Raw genomic sequence first — 27,786 nt, forward strand, 5'->3', positions numbered from 1 at the left:
TACCTGTTCGGTGGCTCACCTTGCTTTCTTTTATACCTGCAGACAGTACAATGGGTTACTATTGGAAAAAATAAACAACAAAAACACCATTCCTGCATTGTTTCAGTCTTACTAGTTGGAAGATGAGCTCCCTTTCCAGGTGCTGCTTTGCTAGCTAAGATCTGCTAATGATCCCTCTTTCCCCGACTGAAAAAATTAACATCTGTGTGCTGAGGACCTTGATGCTTGCAGGGAAGCATCTGAAGCTCCAACTGTGTATTCAGACTTTTTAATACAGATGTGCTCTGATCCTCGTAAAGCCCAAAGCTGACTGCTAGGATGTAGACAGGGTCCTTCTGCATGTGCAGAGACAGAAGTTGTATTTTTATTGCTTGGCTGACCTTATGTATTTAGGCTCGTAGCTGATTCTTCTCCTATACTATTTTTATGACAGTGTTACTCTGTGAATGACTTCTGGTTTGTATTGATCCAGAGAGAGCTACTGAAGCTCTAATTTAAGTGCAGGTAGTGGTGCTAGAGTCAATGGGATTATTTCCATGGCTAAAATATCCACAAAATCACATCAGGATTGGTATCGGTGCATTGAAAAAGTTTAAAAGCAAATTATTTTATCAAAGAAGTTACTGTCTTCATAAAATATTAGTAAAAACCAACCAAATAAACAGGGGTTCCTCTTCCTTTACAGCTGGATAGGAAATACTACCCTTCCATCTTGTTTTTTTTTTTTCACTATGAAAATTACAAACTGATGTTCATCTATGAGATCTTCCCCTAGGTTTCTATTTCAAAAATATTCTATATGCTATCTGAGTTTTCTGTGTGGCAGTGGGTAAGAAGAGAATCGATTGCTCCGTATTTTTACAGGCACATAATCAAAACAATAACAAGATGATATAATCCTAATATTTCTTTAAGACCACAGCATGTGAAATTAAATTAAAAGGCCAGGAAAATAAAGAACCCTGCAGTTTGATTACACTCAGCTGGATTATCTTTGTAATTATTTTGCATGGGGGATTTAAAAATGCATACTGCTTTGTGAAAAAGATTAGGCAGGGAAACCAAAATTAAAGTAAACATTCTAAAGAAAATATTGCAAAGATGATGGGTGTTTTATTTCATTAAAAGAAAAAATCCAGAGTTGCCTGTTAAAATGAAAGGATGGGACAAAACACAGGTGAAGGGAAAGATGGATGAGGCTGCGAAGTCTGTACAACTGGCTCAGCTGCTTCTAGTTCATATAATGTATCTTCAGATATAGTTGAAGAAACTGTCACAAGTGTTTATTCAGGGAAGGAGGGCAAGCTAAAAGGAGTAGAAATACACACAAGTACTCGAAACCTAATTCGGACCTGGGAGTGAATAACACAAATAATAATAATGAAGGAAGGGCAGCAGTCTGTGCTCTAGGATGAAAATAGTTATTCACAACTAATTTCTCAGTGGCACAATGGAGGCTGAAAATTTGTATATCCATCATTTCCAGCACGTAGAAGTGTGTTTGCTATGCATGAGTAGTCCCATGGACTTCATGGGGGGACTGCTTGGTGGTTGGAAATGCAGCTTGTTTGCACTCAGGGGTCAGTCAGTTCTCACGTCTGCGATGCTGTTCCAGTCAGTAAAACTGCACCGGTATAACTGAAGTGAAACAAACCACTAGCAGCTATTGGGAAAGGCCTGCCATGTCATTTTGTCCCTTGTCCTCCATGCACTTTTTAAGGTTTGAAGCAGTTCTGGTATAAAAAATGACCCAATTTATGGGTCTCTCTCTGAAGTTTTTTTGCAGCCCAAGAAATCATTATTTTTGTGGTTAAATTTTCCTTACTCTAATCTCCTTACTTGTGTAATCCCTTTTGTACAGTTTTCATTCTCTATGCGCTTTCTCTTTCTCATCACTTACAATCTTGCCAAGTTTAACGGCTTTTGTTGTTTCTTCCTTCCAGCTTGTCAGCTCGGATGCCCTACCTCAAATTTTGTGCAGTCAGACCTCAGGACAAGTTCACTCCCAGCGGTGGGTTCCTAGGAGGTGTGTCTGGGGACGGAGTTGGTCCTGAATCTGTTCCTCATCCTGGCCCACCTCAAAATCCACCGAAAAAGATGGTCAAATGGGGAGGGACCCTAGGGCAGAGACAATACCAAAGAGGGAGCACATCAGGATATTTGAGTAGTTTCCATCAGTGAGGTTGCTGATGGAGTTCCTAGTTGCCCTGAGTATGCCAAAGAGGCAGTTAATAAGAAGTAGCAGCTATTTTTGGATTGGTTGAGTATTCTTTTGTGTTCCACTGAATGCAGGATTTCGTTATGAGCTTGGCCTTTCCTGGTAGGCTGAAGTTATATTACAAGTTCTAGAAGTTTCCTTATTTTTGGTACAATACCTTTTTTCCTTAACTACTCAAAGAGCCAATCTCTACCTTGTGTAGGTATGCAGCATGGTGACTTCTGGGATGCTGTTCACTAGGTCCCAATGCTACTGGATCGTTCCCTTTTTCCTAGCATCGTTCTCCCAGTGAATAAATTCAGGTGGTTTTGTTTTCTCTTTCTGTTGCAGTAGTGTAAATTTTTCTAAACTGAAATTCCCATATGTTATTCTTTCCACTTTTCTAATCATTCTAGTTTATTCCCTGTCCTCTCTTTCTGACACCACCTTTGAATTTGAGAAGTCTTTAATGTACTGTTTAAAACATATTTAATTAGATAGGATTAAATGTCAGTTTACTGACATTTAAGCCTTTACACCTAAGGCTTTATGTATTTTCTCTCTTGTATTATCCTCAGTTGTTCTTTGGTCAGTGTTCAGCCTTGTGTGACAAGGTGCCTATCTAAAGACTGAAACTGTTCTTCCCCCTGCCCCCCTCCCCCTCCCAATGCATGTGGTGTGGGGGACCTTCACTATTCTATAGGAAGTCTTTATTTCCAATGAAGGCTTTAGACTCTGCCTGGATGCGCTTGCTCCCTCAATTCTGTCTAGCCATCTAGTGTGTCCCAGGAAAGGACTGCCTGCCAGAATGGAGAAACTCTGTGAGGTTACAGTTGCGTTCACTTGGCAGCATCTGCAGAAGGCACTGATGGAGAATCTCACCTTGTGAAAAAAGTAAAAAGAGAGAAACGCAGCTGGAAGGAGATTCGGAAACGAAAGTAAGATGTCAGTGTTGCCAATTGAGAGCAACGCCAATGAATCCTCAGTGATGCTTCTGACAAAATACCCCCGTAGACAGTGCAAGGGGAGTTGGGAAGACGGATGCTAGGCTAAATCATCGTTCAGCCAAGGCTGCCCAAATATCTGTATTGATGTACACGTATATTTCATATTGGTGCTGTTCAGTGCTTGTCATTCTATTTTGCCTTGCATTTCTGCTGATTTCGCCTTCCCATTTCTTTCCTTCCTGCTCCCTCATAGGTTTGGCTTTGTTTCTTACTGGGGATGAAGGTTAGATTGGGAATTCTGTTCAGCCAGCGTGCCTTTTTCCAGCTTATTTGTTTTGGTTGTTAAAGATTCCTTTTTCATTATTTTTTTCAGTTCTCTGTGTCTCCGTGAAGTTGGTTGCCTTTGGTCCAGCAGGAGAAACTCTAGTGATAAGCATGCTAGAAATCAATAGGGTTCCTTTCTGTAGGGGTGATCTTGCTGCTTTCATGGCAAACCTTTCTCTGGCCGAAATCCAATGGGACAACCTGCCTTTCCTTTTTTGCTGAGAAGCGTGGTGCAAAATTGCACTTGCTCACCCTGCAACTTTTGCAGAGGAAACTTTACTTGGCTAACAGTTATGGAAAGTTAAGAGAATCTGAACACTCAGCCTTAATCTTCTTACTATTAAAGGAAGAATAATTGTCCAGTGCAACATTTGGAAGCAGTGAAAAAGTTTACAAATACAGGAGCTGAGGCTAATCTATGAATAAATCCTTTCTTTCTTCCTCCATAGCAATTCCACATCTACATTTCATCACTGAATCATGATTTTGTGTTTTCTGAGGATGCCAAGTTATAAATCATACATTGACTGAGAATTCCTCATGAAGCACACATCTGGGAAATTTTGTGCTTTGTTTATTTCACCAGCAGCTGAGTTTTAGGAAGAATTATCCAGATGACTTACGTATGATGTAAGCTTCTCTCAAGGTTACAGTACACCTTTCCCAGAAGCCTTGTGGTGTTTAGTGTGCATCTCCTTTCACCATTTGCTCAATGAGAGACATAAGAGTGGTTCAGGAATTTAAAAAAGCTTTAGCTCTGTCTTTTGGAGAGCTGTTAAAAGAACAGAAAATCGTTTAGAGTAAAGCTCCTTCTTGCCATGTGTCGTTGACTGACACTGAATAGCAGCAGGTGCCTATGGAAAGGCATGGATAGAGTGATCTTTCCCCAAGCCTATCTTTCCAGCCTCCCACACTAGGGACTTACTGAGTAGAAGGTGGCTTTGGCTTGTGGTACTTCATAGAGAGATCTGTCCTCTATGAATTTATTTAATAATTTTTTGGACCACATTTATAATTTTGGCCTGAGCAGCTTCCTGTGGCAATGAGTTCTGTCATGTATCAAAAGCATGCAAGCTTCCCCACATGTGTACTTCATGAGGGACTCTCTGTTGATGTATGACATGTTTTGGCAACCTCAGAAAGCAGTCATTGTGAAGATGTGGAAGTGTTTTGGAGGGAAAAGAAAGGGAATTATCTGCAAATCAATCAAATAATTCTGTGGGGTTTGGTTTTTTTAACATTTTTCATTGCTTCTGCTCTAATTTATATCAGGTCATTCATGATTTTTATAATCCTTTATCACATCCTCTTAGGAGTTTTTCTCCAAGTGGAAAGGTCCAAGTCTATCAACTCTGTCCTTCTGCATCTTCTAATTCTGTATCCTTTTTGAAACGAGTTACCAAAACTACACAGCGTGTGTGCGCGCCGTGGGCAATGGCACAGTGATGCTGACTGCTTCATCCTTTGTTCCTGTCACAATCTTAACTTGATGTTTGTTTGCTTTTTTTCCCAGCTGTCATAAGTATTCATTACTGGGCCTACTGACAGGGAGCTCGGAAATTTGTCTCCTGAGCTGCAGTGTTTAATTAAGAGCCCATTGTTTGGTGTATATAGTAAGAGTTGTTTTCCTTCATGTGCAATACTGTGCTGTCTGGCACAGAATTTAATGTGTCTTTTTTTTTTCCCTATCTCCAAGTGATTCAATACTGCAACATACTCCAACATACTCCTGCAACTCTTTGCAGGCTGTTTTTGTTACTACTGTCCTGAAGAAATTAGTCTTGGCAGCAAATGTCATCTTGCTATTTATCTCTTTTCCAGATCATTTATGAATACACTGAATAGTCCAAGTCCTATCACAGATCTGTGGCACCCCACTAGCAGCCTCGCTCCACTGTCAAATTCTTATCCCTGATTTCCTATCTTGTCAACTGCTGCTGACTCACAACAGGGTCTCCTCTCCAGAAACAGTTTATTAAGAATTATTGCTGAAGGTCACTGCCAAAAAAAACCCCACCACCATTCAAAAGCCACCAGCCCAAGCAGCTTTGACTACAGCCAACTTCTTCCAGAGGTGAAAAGTGAAAATCTGTGAATGAGAAATGTTGGGATTTGCCAGCTGATGGCAGTATTCGAAGGAGCCATCCCTCTGACATCTGGTGGTTGGCAAAAGAATCTGGGTTGCACCAAGGGCTGAAAGATGAGGACCCTGGTGAACACTGTTAAAATGGGCACTGTTCGAATCTACCCATCTGAATCTTTGACCATCTGAAGCTGTTATAAGGTCATCAATCGATTCTAATGCTATGGAGGAGCATGATACATGCCAGTAGGCCAGTGGCCACAATGTGCTTAAAAAAACAAACCTAACCCAAATCTCCCATCCTGCCCCCAAACCTGGGGGGGGTGGGGAAGGAAAAAAAAGTGGTCTCAGGTAATTGTTCTTTAGTACCTGTACACTAAATACTTGCCCCTGTGCATGCATACATGTACAGGATCAACCTCTTTAATCACACAGCCTAATCTGAAATCTCTAGCAGGTCTTGGGACGTTTGTTATTCTGGCTCATGCAGACTTCCAGCTGCAAAATGTTTATTTGGCTGTGAAAAGTCTATGAAGTAACAAGCTTTGATGGATGCAGCATATTGTTTTCTCTTCCTTTTTTGGGATGCTGTTTGCCTCCAGTTCTCATGGGGAACACATCTCTTTTTCTGTATATCATAAATATTAGATGCCTCGAGTGACTGCCAATGTGTGTAGCACAGGTATGAACCGTGCTCTGCTTGCAACCCTTTTGCAGCAGTCTGCACTGCAAACAGATCCCCTAAAAATAATGGCACAATATGACTGCACAACACTTTAATGTTTAACCTCGCTATGATTTCAAGTTGCAGCAGTTTCTTTTTGCTTACTAGCAACTTACAGGTCAGTTAATACCATGATACCAGGATTATTCGTGGAGTCAAGTGAAGGAAGTAAACTCTGGCTCTGTGAGCGTAGTTGGGAAAGCAGATGGAGAAATCTATTATTTCTTGAGTGACCTCTTTAAGACTGGCTTGTTGTGGTTGGTATAAACAAACTGGTAATTGGAAAGTTTAGAATAAATAGAAGGCAGCTTTTAAAAACTTATGGATGTGCTATGTAAACAACCCTTCCAAAATGAAGCTCAAGTCTATATGTTACAAATCCTTTGCAAAGGGATGGTTTGAATATATTTTTAAGCAAACATTTACCAGCTGTGCAAAGGCATGAAGCTTGTTTAGAAGCCCAGAAATGTTTTACAAGGTGAGGACAAAGCACGCTTTTGTTTGGAGTCTCTGGCCTAAATTTTCAAAAATACTTAGTGATCTTTTTTTAATATATATTTCAGTTTTTAGATACAATGAGTTGAGAAGGAATTAAAATTGGGAATGAAATATTGGATATTAAGCTCTGTTCAAATGTATATTCTGTGCAGGGAAGATCCAAATGTGAGAGGTCTCGCATGTTTCTAGGGCCAGATACCATGGAGGGCAGGGCAGCAAAGCTTTGATCTCTGCCCTTTGTTAATCGCTGCGCTCGAGGTTATCGCTCGGATGTCAGGATGCAGCATCACATCTCAAACGAGGGAGCATAGAAGGCTGCAGTGCCGCCTGTGTGAATCTGCTAGTGCGGGTGCAAGCTGAAGATGCCATCCTATAAACGCTAAAACAGGTAAATAAATTTCAGATGTGAATAGTCCCATAAGGTGAACAATTTGTTGACAGAGGCAGTTACAGCAAGTCCTCATCAGACCCCAGGCTCTTGCCTGCTTCTTTAAAGAAAGTCGCATTTTGTAGAAGTAGTTAGAGGGCCTGACACCTAATTCCAGTAGATAATCGTGGGAAGACTGTTTACTAAGGAGATTTTGCTTATTTCATTAAAAACAAAATGAGATTTGCAGACTAGATGTGCACTATTACTGTTGGATCTTCTAATCTGGGTTCATTACAAATCACAATGAACGTGTGTTTTAAAAACCACAACAAGTGATGTATTAACTTCCCTAATACCTCATTGCAGGTGAAATTTCTTTTGATCTTAGTAGATGAAGTTCAGCTGGAGGATAAAGCTAATTTTTAGGATTGCATAATTTTGCACAGGAGTGAATTTTGCTGTTTAGAAGTCTTACTCTTCCTCTGGGGAGAGAGAAGAGGGAGAGGAACAGCTTGACAGGAATCGGTTGTTTTGATTTAAGGGAATGTGAGGAAATGGCATCTTCCAATAAATACAGATTTTATTAAAGTTGAACACTGTGACAAATGGTTGAGACTTAGAACTTCAGATCTGGTATGTAAGCAGAGCAACTCCACTGAGATTTGTGTGCATTGCTGAGATTAATGAAATATACTTTGTAAAGAAGGGCAATGATTCACTGAGTAAAAATAGGCAGCATCTTAAAGAGCTTGTAAACACAGCTATTCATTTTAGGACTAGAATCTTTTAGTCTTAGTCTGAGAACAATGCTACTACACTCCATGACACTAATCAGGGGGTACAAATTCAGCTCTTAAATAGATTTTAAAAGTGGCCACAGTTGTGTTTTTGTTTGTGTGTTTTGTTCATCCTTTGAAATGTCTTTATGGTACTTTTACTGTATGAAATATTAATCTCTTCCATTTTAAGCCATCCTCTACACCACAAACCTTGCTTGATACATTTTCTGCAGTTAGTAATAACAATCACAAAAGGAGCCACAGCTGACGTCCCCTCCTTTTCTACCTACTTACCTCAGGGTTTTGCAGTCTAGAAAGTACTCCTTGGTGTGAGTCACTAAAAAGATCTTGTGATTATTTTTTTCTTTTTTTTTTTTTTTTCCCCCAGTGTTGATTGTGCTTAAGGCTTAGTCTGATGCTGTACTTCACTCTTGATTTGAAGGAAGGGGAATTACTTTTCTCTTTCATAACCTCAGGTCTTGTAATTTTTATTCATTCTTTTCAGTATCAGAGAGAAGCTTTCTTTGGCTCAACAGCTTTGTGGCTATCTTCCCAACAGCTCCTGTCTTGTTCCACTGTCTTGATCTTCTGCATGAAGTGTATATTTGTTTCCTTTCAAAAGAAGGAAGCCTCAAACTTTCGCCTGGGCCCACTCTCATCCTCTGGGCTCTCTATGAAGCCCTGTCTTATTTGCCTTGTATACCTGATGTTCTTTGAAACACTAAATATACCTTTTTGTATTCCTTTGGGAAGTGGGCAGATACAACCAGAGCCGTAGAACTGTGTGAAGTCTGTAGGTGTTTTGAATTTTCTCTTGATTTACTGTTTTTACCATTCTTGCAGGGTTCTGAACCTCTATTTTTAGACTAAAGACAAGAATCCATTAACTCATCTCTATACAGTAACCTGCCTATAGGAAGAATCAGTCTAGTTGACCAGACTGGTATCTGGATATTTAAAATGTAATCAAATGCCTAGACTTCCATGACAAAATCTGTAACAACTGGCATAGACCTGATGGTAATTTGTGCTCTGACTCTACCTTCTTTTTAAAAATGAAGCAGTGTTATTTGATAAGCAGCTCCCTTTCTGGCCAGGGGTATTCACATACCAACCATTACAATGTAGTGAGAAGTGATGGGATGTGACCTGTGATTGTGAACATGCTATCATTTATAAATGTTCCTGTCTATAGCTATCTACGACTGCCTGTGGTATTATTCTACATGTTTTTCATAAAGATATAATAATATTGTGTATCTTCCAGTATTGCAGAGACTTGTTCCTTTGCCTAGCTATGGTCCGTTTAGAAATTGTTTGGAAATGGTCTTTTCTCTGGTAACTATTTAATCCTAATTGAAACATTAATCACATTGCTGTGCAGCCATGCAGGGGCTATAAGGTGTTCCAGAGCGCTTTGGACTTGTTGCCTCTGCAGTCCATTGCAGAGAAGCAAGCTAAATACAGATAACTTACTACCCTGCCTCCACGAGGCAGAGAAAATACAGTTTCAAGTGAGCCCCTCTTGCTGCTGTGAGGGTTAGCAAAGACCCACCTGTGACTCAGGGCTTGTCCTCCTCTGCAGCAGCTGTACAGCCCCTGCCCCTTCCTCCAGGTGAACATTAAAGTTGTAATCCAGACCTCAGTGGATCTAACTCCTGTTTTTCCACCCTGACTTTGCTTGCAAAGCAAACTGAGCTGCATGGGGATTATCCAGTGCCTTGAGTTGCTTGAATGTTTGTAGCCCACTATAATTTTGAGTATAGCTCCCTGAGAGGATGCTGTAACCACGCTTTGGGCAGGGTGAATGGTGAAAACTGCTTTCCCTCTGCTGCATCACCACGATCACACAGTGCCATGTACCCTCTGGCATGGGCTTGGCACCCTTTCCTGGCAGCCCAGGCACTGCCAGCCTGGGAAGGGGCAAGGCAAGAGGGCTCAGTGCTATGGCCCCTTTGTGCAGCCCCTCGAAGAAGGAACTCCAAGGCCTGCAAGATGTAGCAGGGACCTGCAGCTGTTCAAGAGAGGGCTGGGGTCAGTAAGAAGGTGAGCAATCTTCTAACCATGTGTAAATCCTGCATGTGGAAAGAGGAGAGGACTCAGGAGAGTGAAACCAGAGTGGGAGCAGGCCACCAAGCACCATTTTGAGTTATGTATCCCAGCACTGGCATATAAGGCTTTTTTTTTATCTTCTAAGTCATGATAGATGAGGCTAGAGAACAGGCAAATGGTCTCTACCACTAGTTAACCTTGTGCATATGAGTCAACTGTTTGATCTTTCATGGTCAAAAGCTCTTCTGCAACAGACCTGTATTCTGTAAAGCAGCTGAACTCAAGGATCTAATAAAAGGGTTATTAATGCAGGTGTTTCTGTTGCATGGAGGACATAGAATATGCAGTTAAGTTCCCCTCTGCTGTAGAGTTTCTTGTGTTTTTTATTTTCTGTGTATAAATCAGCATATTTCATTTGTTTTGTAGTGATTTGTAGTAAATGGATCAGTATATTCTACAGTAATTTACCCTAATTATTCAGGAATAATGCCCTACTTAACTGTTATGACTAATTTTTCAACTTGGTTCTTCTATTAGCTGTGCCGTGTAAGGAAGTAAAAAAATGCATGTCATCACTAATTATTTTATGGAGCAATCATAATTAATGCCACACTAATGTCCAGTCAGACCAAGGAACAGTCCTGTAGCCAATACCCAGGCAAATTTCCCCTTGAAGTCACTGTAAACTTTGGCTGATTGAGAACCTCAGGATTAAGTCCAAATCCTTCTTTCTTCTCAAAATTGGGTAATGTCACTAATTCAGGTGAATTCTTTCTGCTTCTTCGTGATTTTTTTTTTTGATGACTGCTTTCTTTGTTCTGAGATATTGAATAGCAAACACACCTCACATTTTCTTAAGTCTTAGTTAATCACCAAAATTTGTACTTTTTTTAAAAATAGGAATGGCTTAATTAAATTCTTGAAAATTTTCTGAAAGCTCTTGAAAACCCTGTTTTGCCTTCTAAGTTTTGGGCTGCTCTGTGCTTACATGTGAAAGCGAATGTGTACATACTTCAAAGTAGGTAGTATCAACTGCAAAAGTTTATAACCTTACAATAAACTCATAATTTTTGCATTCAGCAATAGTTAAAAGCATATATGTATGAAAATCCTTATGTAGGCACTTTACCTTCTCTTGCAAAGTTAGCCACTAGCTGCTATTTCGACAGCTCAGTTATTTCACAGAAGCAGCCATTAGCGTTTCCTGTCCTCCTTATGAACTTTAAAAATATTCATTGTTTACTCCTGATGATAGTAGTACTGCAGATGCAGAATCCTTTCGTGCTACTCAGTATTGGCAAGCACAGTGAGAGATGATGCAGGCTTTTCTCTGAGCAACATAAAGCTTAACTGACCTACGGACCCGGGTAAGCAGAGCACCAGGGTAAGGAGAAGCACCTTGCATGTGGTCGCACAGGGGTTTGGGCAAGAGGCAGCGGAAGAACGGAGGTCCCTTGAGACCTGCCAAGCATCACACTCACTGACCTCAGCTCCTGGTTGCAGCAGGCACGTGCAGCCTGTGAAGTTAATTCATGTTATTTCACGTCACCTCTTGGCTATAACCTGCAGAGAAGGTAGTCCTCTCATGCAGCAAACTTCTGCTTGTTTGAATTCTTGCAAATGTTTCTGCAACTGTTAAAGTATTTTACCATAATTGCCATGACATGATGTTGTAGGAAAAAAGTGTATGTTGGTTATAGAGGGCTGCTTGTTTCCTACAGACAATTTACCCAAGCAGATTAAGATCTGAGATTTTCCAAAATATAAATATGAAAAAATACAGAGGAAAATGAGCTCCTGCTACTGTTGAACTCAACTAAATTGAGATGGAACATGCTGGCCACCTCATATGAAAGCAAATACTTGTTGATGAAAACCAAAGTAATTTACATAAAAAATAACACCTCTGGAAAGTACTGAAGAAGTAACTGTTCTGTGGGAACCTACAGCTTCTCAGGACCCCCCCCCCCCCCCCCATCCATACCTATACATTTATGCAAGTATAGAATTAATCAGTGATACTATGCCCCAAGCAATGAAGCTCCTTCCTCCCATTGAACTAATGTTAAATATTTTGGCTCTGTAGGAAACACAGGTAAAATGTAATCTCAACTTTTTATAAAGAGTAGAAGAAAGGAGTACTATCGTGAGACACTGTTGCAAGTGGGAAGGCCAGCTGAAATGTCACCACTGCAGCCAGAAAAAAAACCAGTCAATGTGCACCTTGTCTAAAACAAATGGTTTCAAAGATAAACGTAACAATTTGATGGTGTGCGTGCATTCCAGCAACCCAAGTCACATATTGAAATAGTAATATAGGCTTGCACTGTCAGCTGGCTTAAAATTTCTGCATGTTACGATGGGTTCATGCTGCATAAATTGGCTTTCACACTTGTGACGTGGTTTTTCACTCATGCTGATAAATCTTGTAGTCACAGCATATGACCAATTGCTCACACTGAATTCAGTGGCGATGCCTCACATCAGGTAAAAAAAGAAGCAAAGACGAGCTTGGCTTCACTAACAGCCTATTCTCTCATGAGGCGTTTTAGTGAGCACTGGAAAAAGCGAGTCCTGGGGAAAGGTCTTGGACAAACAACATCACCTCTACCATAGCTGGCTCAAGCCTTTGTAATGAGTTCTGGACTTTCATCAGGCATTATGGTATTTTCCAGGGTCTACAGAGCAGTAACCAGACTGCTGGTCATGCACTTATGGGACATTTAAAACCTAGCGATGGGCTCCTGGCATAGTACCGCTCCAACTGAACGTGCCAAATGTGGCCAGGCTACCTCCTGATCCACGATGCTAGGCTTTTGCCTGCTCTTGCAGTAGGATGTATAGGAGAAAGCCATTGCACTGAGCTTTCCCCCTCCTTTCTCTCCCCGTGTTATGTCCCAACCTGTGACCTTGGACAGTGCCAGCATCTTCTGCAGAGAGCTGTGGCTCTCCCATCCTTGGCTGGCAGCACTTCTCTTCTGCTCCCTAGCAGTGCTGTAACAGAGCATGGCTGACGGGCCTGTGGGACCAGCAGTGGCCTTTGTGGCATCCAGGAGAGGCATAGGTGAGGGAGGGTTCAGTGCTAGGTAAGTTGTCCTGTCCCCTGGGGTTTGAAGGAGATAACCTAATGCTCTAGCATTTTACGTGCTGCAGCTTCTGTTGTGCAGTAAAGTCCCTTTAGGGACAGGTCACAGTTCCCCAGGGTAGTCAGGTTGGCCAGGTCAGGGGGAGGGAGTAGAAGGAAGGAAGAGATAAGGTTTTGGGACCTTTGCTCCCAAATGAGAAAACCCAAGACTCCACTTGTTCCTGGTCTGGAGGGTTCAGTAGTGTCACAGCATTTGGTGGATTGTGCCTGTGCTTAGAGCAGTGACTGAGGTTCCTCTTTTGAAGTATAGCTATGACTTATTACTAGTTACAGTTCATTACCCTGCTGGCTTCTGTGAGGCTGTACCAAATACTAGCATGGACTGAAAAAAAAGTGGTAATAGTAAGTTTTATTTGCAACCTGTTCTTTTAACTGATTGAACATTTTCAGAAAGTTTAGTAATGTTAGGGCTAGCTAAGCTTTAAACCCACACAGGTGTGTCTCTGTGATCTGTGTAAATTGCTGGGAGCCATACATTCACAATAATTACTGCTAGTGAAATATGGAACTAATAAATATCTCCAGTTAGTGGCAAATTGAAGAACGTATTTTAAATAGTAAGAATATTGTTTGAAGTCCCATAAGGGAGGCAACATGTATCTGTAGACTTGGCTAATAAATAGTAGTGGTGTAAAATTAAACATACGGAAAATATTTCCTTTTCTGTTTTCTGATTTATAATGTAATTTAAACATTTAGGGACAATATTCTTTAGTGCAAAGGAAAATAACTTGCGTATAGGTAAGTGATTAAAGATATTTGATTTTCATGTATGAATATGAATTTATTCCCCAAACCCTTATGCACGGGGAAATGTGTACATATGAATGGTTCATTTAGCTTCAGAGTAGAATGTTGTGACTTCAGAGTCAGCCTCTGAAAGGTGATTTGCAAGTAAAATCTGTAAGACTCTCAAAAATTCTTCTTAAATCATTGTTCCATGAGGCAATCATCCACAAGTCAGTCTGCATCAAGGACTAGTCTGGGACCTGTTTCCAAAGTATATGGACACCGATACGTTTTACCAGTTGGCAGCCTGGGAGCCGAAATATCTGTTACTTCTTAGTGCAAGTACACCGTGCTGCAGTCTGTGATTTAGAAGTTAGTGTTTGCAAATAATTTATGAAAGCTTTGTGTAGTTTCATCTTGTAAAGCTTTAACTCAGCTGCTGCCCAGAGTGTTGTTAAGCTTGAGGGTATTAAGTGCTGCAATAGTTTTGTTTTAAAAGCACGGTTTTAATGTGGTTTAGGAGTTTTGAACTCCAGAAGCATTCTCAGAACATGGAATTTCCAAAATTGAAGCTGAAATAAAAACTGTGGGTCTGGTTTTGTGGTTTTTTTGGGTTTTTTTTTGGTTTTGTTTTTTTTTTTTTTTTTTAAAGTAACACACCTCAGGCTATGGTTTTCTATAAAATCTTTGAAGTTGAGGGGATGTAACAGGCTTCCTTATTTAAGACAAAATGTTTTGATGCTGCTGGTGCTGAAGAGGGAATTGTTTCTTAAATACTTTAATGTCTGCTTAACTGGTATTCTAGCATCATTACCGAACGTTGCTCTGCGTGAAGTCAGGGTATTATTTTATTTGGTTTAGTATATGTATTTGTGCAGGTCATTGCACCTCCTGTTTATGAATGATGCCATAGACAGGGTTTCTTAGCCTGGTCGTGGCTAAGACAAATACCAGTGGAGTCTGATGGAAAACGTACAGCCTTAATAGATGTGCTGTTATGCCCTGTTGAATTTCGTTGTTGTATTTATTTTGCTCAGAAAGAGAAAACAAGTAATTAGCCAAGAAAGCTCACAGCTGCATAGCATACTCCCCTCTCTCCTATATACACACAGTCTATTGGTATACACAAAACTGGCACTAATGAAGCATAAATAGATCCTTTTCCTGTGTGGAAAAGACTTTTAGCATTGAATGGGAATGAGAGCAATAGGATTCTTTGGAAATCCTAGTTATTTGAGTTCCCAGTTGGATTTTGGGCTCTAAAGCCCTTTGTGGTTCTATGCATGGTGTGATGTCTCCATGGGTTTGCTTGGGGTTTTTGTTACATGTGTTCGTTTAAATCTGTCGGGAGATGGGATCCTGTTTGCAGATTTCTGTAGCCACGTTTTTTGCTGCAAAAATCTAAGCTTGCATTGAAGTTCCTGTTTCTTGGTGGCTAGTGTTGTTAAGGCCCTCACCCGAGCCTTCTCAGACCTTAGTCAGGGGCATCCGATATGGTATTTGCCTGATGTAGGGAAATTCTGAAATCATCCTTCTGACATAAATTGACTGCCTCTGGGTTGTTTCAGGAGATACTTCATTCTTGTGCCTGCAAATGGTGGTTTAAAGAGCCCACACTGATAAGGGTGGCTCCTTGCGGGGGCTGGACTGCCTCCGGGCTGGCTGAAGACATGCATTACCCACCCCTCGTCGGGAGCCTCCGACCAGCCCTTCGTCAGGGCTGTGGTGAAGCCGGCTGAGCAACACAGCCTGGCTTGTGATATGGGCTGTTGGGCTGAAGAAGTGCTGTGAGTTAGCTGGCTGCCAAATATGAAATGAATTTTATCTTCTTTCTGAAAACACTGTACCCTGGGAGGGAAATTACTTTTTTGCACCCAAAAACTCCAGGAGAAACCTTTCTCTGCACAGATGCTTGAACAGGCAGCTGCAGCCCCTCCACGTGCCAAACCTCCTTTTTCTCCCATGGATTTTAGGCTGCATCGCCAGCATGCTCTGCTTCCAGCAACCACCTCTTGTTCTGGAATCAAAGCTCCTCTTCCGGCCGGCAGCCATGGAGCCTCCGTCCGTGAATCATGACTTTGTAGCCCTAAGATCAAAGTTAGGTCCCAGCTTCTTTTGCTGTTATCTGCCCCCCATTTTAACTTCTCACCTCAGTTCCTAAAAACAGTGTTGCATGAGAGGCTTGGCAGGCTCTGAGCAGTGCCTTTCAGCACCGTGCTATCGCCATGCGCTCCTCCACGGCACCTGCGCCTCTCTTTTTCTCAAACTAAAATAGCCACCCACTTGCAGACCTGGCTGTACCCTATGTCTTGGCCACTGGCTCTCACATCTATTCCGTTCTTTCCTGCTTCTCTGTGAAGAATACCATCGCGTCCTCTGCCCTTTCTTTACCTATGGCTACTCTCAAGTTTATTGTTTTGAGAAAGTAACAAGCAATGCAAAGAAGTCTCCATGCCTCTGTAGCATTTCTGGTCAGATTCCTCACGTTCCAGGCGTAGCAGGATCTTCACCATGGTGCCCTGTGCTCTTCAAGACCTTGAATAAAATTCAGATAGACTTTGTGTTTTATTTTAAAAGGGGGAAAGATGATTTGGCTTCAGATAAGACAGGCTGGATTGGCTTACACAGACTGCATGAAATGTGGCAGAATCCTACCCTTCCATACCCTCCTAGTAGGAACAAGCTAATGAATTCCCCATTACTGTTCTCGTAGAGCAACTCAGAAGAAAATAGTTTTCTCCTTTAGTAAAACATGTTTCCTTTCTAATTTCTCTGTGCTTTTTTTTAACAATTACCTTTCTGTTCAGGCAGTCCCTTGGCATCAGGAGGAAACCACCTATTTTGAACACCTTTGAGAAGTTCACACAGGTGGTTAGGGAAGTGCTGCCCCAAGCTCAGCTGCATCCTTCCCATTATCTAGCAGAAACCCCTCCTTCAGACTTCCTGCATGCTGCATGGAATTTCCTCTTCTGTCTGGCTGGAATTTTGGAGAGCCTTAAACATTGGCAGTGGCTCTGCAAAATTTTTCTGGGGAACTCGGTAGAAGTTGAGTTGAAATGGTGAATTATAATGAAAGTAAAGACACAACATCACGTCATTCCCTGTGGGACTCGGTTCCTGCTGTCACTTTGCCAGTATTGTGGCTTTGTGTGCGTACCTGGAGCTGCTGGAGCCCCAGCTCCGCAGAGCTGCTCTCAGTGAGTCCCTAAAAGTTTCGGCTCTTGAGGCTTAAACAAAATACCCTTGTCTCGGAAAGCCTTCGTTTTCCAGGATGTGCAGACTGCAGCAGGGAGGTGGAGGGTAGCTTATAGACAATGATAAGTTTTCCAGAGGTCTATCATTCCTATAGGCAGGGGTATAGTACGCAAAATCATTAAACTGGCCCCCAAACTATTTGCATTTAGTGGTGATAAATCTGGAAGGTACCGGTGACTAAGTTAGATAAACTTTGAAATGCCTAATTGTTCTGTTTTTCAAACGTACCCTCACAGTAATGTTCAGTGCTTTAATAACAGTTTCCTTAGAAAGTTCAAAATGTTTTGTATGTCACGATGCCAGAAAAAATAACTTGTAGGGAAACAAAACAAATATGTAATTCTTAATGGGAAACGTCACTTTTCTATCCCTTCCTCCTACGTGCTGGAAACAGTTTTTTAACTGTGTGTGTTTGGCCATCTGAAGTGGTGCCCCCTCAAGATTTTCGGTCTGCATCTCCCCTTTGGCGTGGAGAATTTCAGTCTCTTATCGTAGCCCTTGGCTCCTTTGTGTACATGGGAACAGCTGTTGCCACATATTTATCATGAAGTCATGAGCAGCCGCGGTGTGCAGCCCAGCAGTAGCAAGGAAAGCCTCGCTGGCCACAGCAGATAGTAGTACCGTAAAGGCAATGGCGGGTGCATCAGTCCCCGCACAGCTCTTGGAGCCTTATCTTGCTGGGAGCAGGGCCAAGCTGCAGGGAGCTCTCACTTTGTTTTCTGTCTTCAGTGGGCTCGTGTCCCCTCTAAAACTTAGGACCTAAAGTACAGCATGCAGTCACGTAAGAAAAAAGCATCAGGGAAATATTGGATCGGGGATAAGATGAGGATGTAGGTTGGTGTTGAGATCTTAATTGTGTGTGCTTGGCAAGCTGATAAGGTGGCTGGAGCCTAATCAGAGACAGGCCAGTCGGCTGTTCTGGGGGACAATCAATGTCCCCGGGACACAATGGGAGGGGAATTACGTACTTGCACGCACACAGAGAGGAAGTCTCCACTTGACAAACTGCAGAGTTTTGCATATAGTTATTTTCTTCCAGTTTTGCCACTTCACATATTGGCAATGAGACTGCAGATCTCTTTAAAAGTAGTCAGAGGAAGTGAAGTTACAGAAAGGAATCAAAATGGCGAATCACTGAATAACTCTAGTTCCATACTGTCTCTGTGTGACACATGTGCGTTATATACACACATGCTCACACAGAAATATGCAGTCACCTGTGTTACAGGTAGTTGCAAAGAATTAATCCCCTTACACTAAAGGCTGAAACCACTTGAAATTCCAGGGGGAGACACCAATAGTTTTACCCAACTATGATTTCTCTTTGCTGCAGCCTTTCTTGGGGCTCTCAGCTGGCCTTACTGCTATCAGCTGTAGTTCTCACTTCCTTCTCTCAAGGTCCATGAGTTCTTCTCCCAGTGCCATCACCTCTCATTTGACTCACGGTACAGTCTGGCATGTACGTAACCTCCTTCTTTGCTTTGTGCCTTTTGTAATGCTTGATTCCTGTAAAAAAAAAACCCCTCTCTCCTTGTTTTCCCCATGGGCGTCTCTTCAAGGAGTATGACCTTCTATCTCTTACCACTTGATATGTTCACAATTTAAAAAAAAAAGTGATGTTTTGCAGAATGCTACAAAAGACCATGAAGCTTTAGGACCTCTGGTAACTGTTTTATGATAAACACTACTCAGAAATCTCTTGAGCACACCTGCTCTCCAGTGAAGGCTTAACTTGTTTCCCTGAAGTGTTTTACTTTTTAATTATATATATAATGTGGACTGTTTGTGTATTGTATTAGGCACATAAGAATTGTAGGCAATAGTGCCTAAAAAGAAGTCGCGTCTTGGACTGTACTACTGATCTCTGTAATCTGGATATTTTTTTTGCGACAATAATTAGAGCCAGATGACTGAGGAAGGTGTAATTTGACTGTCCCATAATAAAATATTTGGGAAGGTTTTTTCCTGCCGCCCTAGCCAGGGATCACTGAACAGCTGAGTCTGGTGCTTAGCACTGATTTTTGAGGTGTTTGATCCAAACACCCACACATACTTCCATTTACTTCCTAATAATTTGCTAGAGATACAGCCCAGTCCTGTGTTCTCCCTCTGAGAAGCTGAACTGCCACACCAAGTGACCTTCTTGCAGGCACCTGGACAAAGTAGCTAGAGAAGCAGCTAATCCTATTCTTAGCTCGGCATGCTAGTTATCTGTGAAAGGACAGCCTGCCAGAAATGTCTGGTGACATATTTGTCCAAGGGAGGGAGGTTTTTGCCAAGATGCTGTGGGTGCTGCTGTATGGAGTGAGTTTAGAAGAAGAAAAATCTGTGAAATGTGAATTCAAAAACACAGCTGTTGTTAAAGAAATAAGGAGCTGTTCCCAGTAACACAGATATATTCAAGATACAGATATTTTTAAAAAATTATTTTTTAAGTATCAGGAAATTAAACAGTAAATGCTGCGGTGTCAGCCAAAGTTAACTCTACCTAATACTTTTGGCTTGGCCACCAGAGGTGGTAGCAGGCTGTATTTGCAGTTAAATGCTGTTTTTATTACATTTCATTTTAAACTTAAAGCCCTTTATGCAGGTTAAACATTCTGGGACTTGTGCTTGACTGTCACCCAGCAGTTTCGGCTGTGTATGCGTAACCTGGCGGTGAGTACGTGTTACAGTTCTCCCTCTGTGCCTGGTCTGGAGCAGTTATAAATTTGTTAACAGCTTCAGGAGGAGAGCCTGGCTTTGCAGCTTGCCCAGGAGCAGCCTGCGCTTGAGGGTCTCCCTGCAGTGCCTTTGCTGGCTCAGGATGGCGGCTGCTTACAGATACTCATCAGATTTTTGTACGCCACTAAAGAAAAAAACAAACCAGCAATTTAAGACCAATTGTAATACCTGGCAAACAGCTGCTCTCTGCTGTCCGAAATCAGGGCTGCTTTGCTGAAGGGCATTCAGTCTGCTGCAGGCTCTGCCAGGCATCCAGTGAGGTCCTTTGAAGCACCCGTTTGCAGGCACCCACCCCACACCGCTGGGGAGTCCTATACCAGGAACTCCCCGATGGGAAATACAGCTAGTTTACTTAGTGTGTTTCCAGTGACCCCAAAATCAGATGCTTAAGTCAGGTGGTGTGAAGCCTCCCCTGAGATGCCTGAGCCCATTTCTGCTCACCTGTCTTTGGCTGTGTGCAGAGGAGCTCTGCTCTCAGAGCACAGAGACCTGCCTCCTGCTCCCTGCCTTCCCTGGGGAGATAACTCTCCAGTGATAACTCCACAACATGGGTGGCAATTTTTTTTTTCCTCCTAATTTTTTTAGCAGTGGATGCCAGCCAGGATTTAGGCTAAGCCTATAGTGGTTAGGATGGCCCCAGCAGGCACGGGAGGGGATTTGGCTGTGAGAGTCCCTCAGTGGCCCTGTCTAGGCTGAGGCTGGTGCTGGCAGGATCCATTGCACTGGAGCTCCTCCTGGAGGACCTCAGCCCTGTAGTGCTCGAGCTTGAAATCTTCAGGTGCTCCTGCTGCAAACTGGGTGTGATTCTGGTGCTGAGGGTAACACAGCTATTTAGGATGTGGTGCCATCTGAAAGAACATCAGTGTGGAGACAAGAGGTGACTCTGACTTCTGCATTGTTTGCTCTATCCATAAGCAAAAGTGGAAGCTGATGCCTGTGGACAGGTTTTGGCTGTGCTCCTCTGTGCCCTGAAGAGAGAATGGAGTATTATTGCTTTGGATTCTTAAAGCCATCGATTTCATGCATGGATATAATGTAAAAAGTCACTTCGGTTCAGCAGAAAAATGTTTGGACCCATTAGGCAAGGAATTGTTTTCTATTATCTGCATTTTGGGTAATAAATCCATTCTGATAAATGCGGACAATATCAAATCCGTTGTTGTTGGCACCCAAAAGTAACAGATAAGTTGTCATGGGCAGTTCCAGTGGATGATGGCCAAAGATGACAGGCTTTTGCTGCTGATAAGTTCAAAGTAAATGTAGTGTTTTAGGTATATAGGACAATTATTGTTACTTCCAAGTACTGAATGTTCCTAGTCTAGTTACGTAAGAACAAGCAGTGACGAAGTTGGCTTGAAGCCTTCTTCAAGGTTTATTTGGATCACAAAGAGAGTTCCCTACTCTGTAAAAAGAGAAGACTGGGTTGATTTCACACTTGAAGCCATTCACTATGGATGTCTGTAGCAACACCTGGCAGAGGTCCCACTATCACAGAATGAAGGCACCAAACTGTATCAAAAATACAAGAGCAGCAAAGCGGCCAGGCAGGACATCTCTGTCAAGGAAATTGATGCCTCATTCATTCAGCCCTACAGTACATTTTCCTTAGACATCCTGTGCCTCCTTTGCGGTTTTAAAGCAAACCATAACAACGTGTTCCTGCAGACAAAGCCCAGTGCTCATTTGTACTCGCCAGGTCAAGCTCTTCATTTGTGTGTGGGCAGAGACCCTCCATTGAATCAGCTTATTGCAGGGGGAGCTTCACAAGTTAAAGCAAGATTAAAAAATTTCAGTCCTGCTAATGCGTAAAAATGAAATTATAAGCCAAGTGATTAGGCTTTAGAAGTCATGGTTTGGGCTTATAGATAAGTTTTCAGGCAATTGACATTTTTGTGGTTTACCTATATTGCAGCTAGGCCTCATCTAGGGAAGTATTAGTGGTATGTAGTGAAGGGGCTGGGGAGAGGTCTGGTTCTGTTTCCTGCCCAAACTCCATCAGTGCCCTGCTGAGCCTGTAGCAAGGCATCTTGTCACCTTTCCCTGCCGATAAAATGACAGTGAACCCAGTTTCCCAAACAGGACAGATGCATCATAAGACATTTTAGAAGTGCTTTAAGATCTTTATAGGAAAGCTTATGCTTCTACAGAAGAATGAAAGGTATTTATTTCTATATGTAGTTGTTGCTGTGATACATTCTTCAGCTTTGTGTACCTCATACGCTTTTTACAGCAGTCCCTGCCTGTAGCTGTTTCTCTTGTTTCTGTCATTGCAGGGAATAGGGCCATTCCACATATGACAGTCATTCCCTTCACCGTAGAGTTTATACACAGTTTAATTAAAACTCAGTTCAATTGTGTGTGAGCTTCACTCCCTTCCGCTCAGTATTGGTAAGGCGGTGGGAGATGAATGGAGATGTCTTCGTCTGCATAGGCATATGACTGGAAACTTCTGAAAGCAGGTGGCCAAAAGTGGTGGGGCCAGGAGTAGGTTTGAATACAACAATAGCTTGAAGACACTTTTTGACAACTCAGTGGGTAATAGGCATTGTTGCTTCAGCCTTGGAATTTCCTTAACCTAGGGTACAGATACTGCTTCACTGACCTGCTGCATAAGTGCTACAGTATTTGTGTCCAGTTCTGGTATCCACAGCATCATCCTTCATTCCACTGTTGTGAACATTTTCTGTGATTAACTGGCAGAGGGAGCCCTGGCCAGTCTGAGAGCTTTCTCGTGCTGTTTACTATCATTATAATATGATATTTGACCCATACAATAACAGCATTAGCATTGGGTCCAAACCAAAATCTCTGGATATGAAATGCTCTGAACTTTGCGAAATGGTCAGACCCAAATTTTGTGGCTTGGCTCAGGCTCTGAATGAAATGAAACAAAACGTGCCTAGGATTAAAACTCCTTTAGAGTCAGAAGCTTTACTTCCTTTTGAAAGAGTTTCATTTTTTTTTAAATCTCCATTGTTTGCAATGCTTCTTAGGACATTGCAAATGCAAGTCAGGTTTCTCTAGAGACTTTTTCTGCAGATCCTCTCATATATGTGTATTAGTTTATAGACTTGTAAAATAGAAGAAGGTGATGTTTTCCCCTTTGGTTTGGGTTATGTTTTTACCTGTGTAGTGGGAGGACGAATTAACGCTGTTGTAGACGTGATGTTTCTAGGCTTCAAGCCTTTTTTTTTGTTATGTGTCCTGCATAGATGGATGCATGCTTTTATATGCCATTCTTGGAAAAAATACTGCTGATATGGTTTTAATTTTAAATTGGTCTGACATCTGAAGCTAAACATCTTAAGTGTCCATCTACTGTCTTCCCTGTGTCCATCTAATGCTTTCCCTTTGGAGACTTGTGTGCTATTCAATCTTTGATACACATGCCAGACTCTATAAAGAAATCCCGGGTGTATGTGTGATGTTGAGGGAAAGCATTAAAAGCTACCAGATAGCTAGAGGAGGACTTGAGGGCCCTGGGTGGAACTTTTTTGTTTTGATACTAGTTTGTTACTTGACAGATGACAGCCTAATTTCCCCAATTGTTAATTTTTCAGAAGAGTGAGAGCATTTTCAGCACTCCTCTGCAGCAGCTAACTTCTGCCTTCCTGAAAAGTCAGATCACAGGCATTTCTCTTAACCTTTCTGTTTACCCCCTTTATAAACAAAGATTAAGGGGACCTCCCCGGGGAGTTGACGTTTAAGTGCGATGAGGAGCTCAACAACTGGATCTGCATGAGGGGGAGGTGGTATGCACTTACATCTCCCAGGAATGCGCAAGGCTGGCACAGGCAAAGAAATGTGGGGTTCACGTTCCTTTCTACTGCCTGGGTCTACAGCACTGCTCGTGGCTCCCCCTTCTCCCTGCCGAGAGCCTCCCCATCAGCCTGTCTGTCCGCAAAGCCGTGCACAGCCCGCACGTACCCTGAGTTTCAGCGTTTCCCCTTTGCTCGGAGCTGTGGTGGGGCTGGCGCAGCACCCAGCCCCGTGGTGGGCTCTGCTCTGCGGGCGCCCTGGCAGCCCGGCTGCCTCCCCGCCGTCCCCGTTGGGATGGCAGGAAGCTCGGCAGAGAGTCTTGCGAATGCTCCGTGGTTGGGAGAGACCGCGGAGCTGCAGCTGGCGGCTGGTGGGCTGGACCTGACCCGCGGCAGGGCCTGGCTCCGTGCCTTTTCCTTGGAGAGGATGGGGAACAGGAGCTTGGGCACAGCAACCCCACTGCTGCTTATTTGCAGCAGCTGAAGACCTGGCCTGGGTAACTGGAAGAAACACAAAACATTCCTGAGCCTGGAGAGGATCCATAGCTCAATTTTGGGCTTAGGATCCTCTCCATATTCTTTATTGCAGTGTTTGTGAGGTTCATATTTGTATTAACTTTAGAGGGCTGTCAGGAGGAAGCCAGATCAGCTCAGAGAGATTGTGGTTAGTGCTTCTTGTTAGTGCTTCTTGTAACACTGAGCCCGAGTGCTCCAGTTCTTTGACATTATCACCACTGGGGAAAAAAAGGTAAAAGTAAGGAAAAAAAAAAAAGAGTTTGGTACATTGTATTGATAATGTGATCCATAGGCATACATTCTATACATATCTTTACATGTCACGTCTGTGGAAAACATGATTTCAAAAGTGCACTTCCTAAATGCATCATCTGGACCTTATGGTCTGAACAAAGCAGGAATGGCTCAGTCAGCTAATCTCCTAAAGATAATACCATGATATTTCACATCATCTTGGGGTGGTTTTTTAGCAAGCTCTGTATGCATTGCTTAATATTAAAAGGCTACGGTAAATTGTTTTCCTCTAGAAATGCCAGCAGCAATAAATCCTTCCTTCTCGCCACTCCTCTGATGGCGGGCTTGGCGTTTTAAAGCCCTCAGCTGTTGACTCACCTTGCCTGCAGAATTCCCCTTCCTGCCAGCTCAGCTTTCCAGCAGTGCCTCTGCTGCTCTGCCCTCCCCATCAAGGGTCCTGGGATGCTTTACCAGGGACCCTTCCTGAGCCTTCATGTGAGGCTGTGCTCACACCCCTGTGACCTCCAGCTGATCTCTGCTGGCATCTGAGGGGGTATCTTGACGCTCGCAGCTATTCAGGGACCCAAACTAGCATCTGCCACATTAAACTCCTCTCGCTCATTACCTGCAGCCCCTCAAAAACCTTCTTTCAGCTGAATGGCCCATATTTTAGCTGCCGGCTGTGCTGTACCCTGTGAGTGCACGGTGTGTATATGTACTTTGTGGTATGTGCTGATTGAGCTTAGTACGGCTGCTCTCTGATACTGCTTTATAACATTAGAAATATTTGCTTGTGCATAATGTCAACTCCTAGTTGTCATGTTTATTCTGTGGCTGCCGTTGCCAGTGGGATTCAGGCTGTACCTACAGGAGTGCTTTTATGCATTAGTACATTTTAAAAACTGAGTGCACCCCGCTGTTTGTCCCTGTCCCTAGGTCCCTGCCAAGCTCTCTGCAGCCAGAGCTCCCTTACACCAAGCTACCTTGCAATACAGGCTCAGATTCTTTCTCCAGACCGGAAACTGAATGCCCAGCTCCTTTTTGTGAGCTACTCTCCCAGCTTCCCTCGCTGCACTGGGTGACGGCTTCGTAGTGCTCGTGAACTTGCCCTTCCAGCTCTGGCTGGTAGGGACATTTCAGTATTATTAAAAAAAAAAAAAAAAAAAGTGGGAGGAAGATATTCAAGCTCTTCAGAGTGAGGCTGAGCTGACAGTATTAAACGCTCATTTGTGTTTTCTTCTGTGTTACCACTGGAAAACGTGAATGTGAGGGTGGAGGAGAGAAGTGTTGTTTAGCGGCAACGCCTTTGTACAAGCACGAAGCAGCCTTGTGCTCGAGTGTGTGGCTGCAAGGGACCGGATACAGCGTGGTTCTGCCTGTGGTTAAGCTGTTAGGTGCAAGCGGCTTGGCCACCACCAGCCCCACATTACGTAAAGGTCGTCTGGCCCAGGCTTAGTTCTATTGCTACCAGACTTTAACAAAAGTAAATATGCGAAGCATTATATAACCCGAGGGGAAGGAGGATGAAAATTATGGTGCCCACAGATTGAGTGGGGAGGGTTATGTGTGTCGGTAATGAGTAATTTAGAACATCTGCAGACTTTTTTTTTTGTGTGTTTTCCATTTCCCTGCTTTGTGGTAGAGTCTTTTTTAAAAGACCTGAAGGCAATGTTGTATCCAGCAATAGGTGAATTTAAAAGCTTGGATGTCTTTCATTTAGGCCAGTGCTGACATCCAGCATTCAAAATCGAAATCCAAATTTTCCTTGAATAATCTCAATTTGCCAAGTCTATGTACATCAGGAAACTCACTGTGCCTCCTCCCCGCCTCCCCAAAACTAGAGTGTGTATATATAAGCAGAGACCTGCCATTTCCCACATCAGCGTTAGCTGGCTGATGCGGTGTTACCTGTTGCTCTACGGGGGAACCACAGTGCGCTCACTGGGGTGGACACACCTCCTGCAGACTGGTGGATTGGTCCACGTTTGAACTTGGGCATGCAGGGACCCCCCAATTTCACTCTCTGCTGACACTTTCCCCCCTCCATCCCCACAAGCACAGTAACGTCAGTAGCACTTAGTGTCCTTTTCATCCAGGAGTGTTTTAGGATTTTAGGAATGCTGTAGAAAAAGTAATCCTATGCTTGCAGAAATAGATCTTCAGGCCATTCTGGAGCATAGCAGATCCCCACTGCTTGGGACAGGGCCAGCTGGACCTGTTTAATATTCAGCTTTCAATTTTTATTTGGAAGAACCGATCCATGTTAGATATTTGAACATTTCATTCCTTTGTTGTCATCTTTCAAGGGGAGAGATCTTTCTCCTTCCACATTCTCAATTTAATCAGAAGGCTGAAAATAGGTATTTGGGGATTCCGGTGTTATTTATTTTTCCCTATTAGGAAATGAGTCACGAGTAAGTGACAACACTGTCTCCAATTAGAGAGAGTCAGAGCTTGTGGATGCCAAGGACTCCTCTGCTAATTATGACTTTTAACTGCACAGTCTTACAGCTGTTCTCTGAACCTTACCCTGTTTCAGGGGTTGCTTTGGCCTTTTATTATTTTTCTTCCCAGCAATCTGAAAAGGGCATTTCTCTCTTTGTCAGTGAGGATGCATCCTGAGAGGTCCTGAGTGCTTCTTCATCCCAGTAAATTGAGGGGGTGTCACAGATGGTTAGCATTGCTCAACACTCCCTCCATCAAATATGTCGTAGAAGCATCTATTGGCAGAAGCACTCATAAAATTATCCATCAATATCTCTGCATTTCAGCTGCCGCATACTCATTGCACTGATAGAAAGTCATGTGCGTGGGCCAGGCTGGGATGGCCTTACTGGAAAGGCAGCTGAAAAGTAATTTCTCTTCCCTGGGAGACAGGGAGTACTCAGGGTGTTCTGCTTCATGCCAGTGCCACTTATAGCCAGATCTTTAAGTCCTGTTAAGTTTACCATACCTCTCAAGATGTATACTGAGTGCTGCCTTAAGATGCTAAATATTAAAATTGAATGTAAAAATCCAATCTGATGTTTTATTTATTGCTCAGGACCTTTGCCTCAGCACTGTAGTCTTTTTTTTTTTTGTTACGTTATCGCTCTGATAGGAAGTTGTTTGTTCTTCCTTCAGTGCTGAGAATTAATTATTTTTAAGAGCAGAATGAACTTTATGTTAAAAAACATTTGCTTTCCACATTAACAAGTATAACTGACTCTAATTCTAGGGGAAAATTATGTTGGCTTTAAGGGAGAAGAAAAGTAATTACAAATAACTGTGTGCAAAGCCAGATGAGATTGGCTGGATCTTGAGGAAAATGTATCTTAATCCCTTGATCTGACAGTCGCCTGGCAGCCAGAGCAGGAAAAGAAAGTCACTGGGGGTTTTTTCCATCTCTGTGAGGTGGGAAATGCACATCCTATTTCAGAGATGGAAAATGAACAAATAAGTCTCCTGGGCA

The 27,786-nt window shown here is 42.7% G+C and overlaps 1 protein-coding gene across 5 annotated transcripts in view; it reads left to right on the forward strand.

Moving 5' to 3' along the window:
- Window positions 1–27,786, forward strand: part of GRK5 (G protein-coupled receptor kinase 5) — a 179,533-nt gene that overhangs the window by 6,034 nt on the left and 145,713 nt on the right. For 4 of the 5 annotated variants that reach the window (XM_064464268.1, XM_064464270.1, XM_064464271.1 and 1 more), the window contains exon 1: window positions 1,942–2,011. The exons of the other annotated variant lie outside the window; for it this stretch is intronic. In XM_064464268.1, coding sequence (XP_064320338.1) covers window positions 1,957–2,011 — 55 coding nt within the window. In that variant the 5' untranslated portion in view covers window positions 1,942–1,956. Of the gene's footprint in view, window positions 1–1,941; window positions 2,012–27,786 lie in introns of those variants that run through there. 5 annotated transcript variants of the gene reach the window in all.

This window comes from Phalacrocorax carbo, chromosome 12, assembly GCF_963921805.1.
Source record: "Phalacrocorax carbo chromosome 12, bPhaCar2.1, whole genome shotgun sequence".
NCBI classification, from domain to species: domain Eukaryota; kingdom Metazoa; phylum Chordata; class Aves; order Suliformes; family Phalacrocoracidae; genus Phalacrocorax; species Phalacrocorax carbo.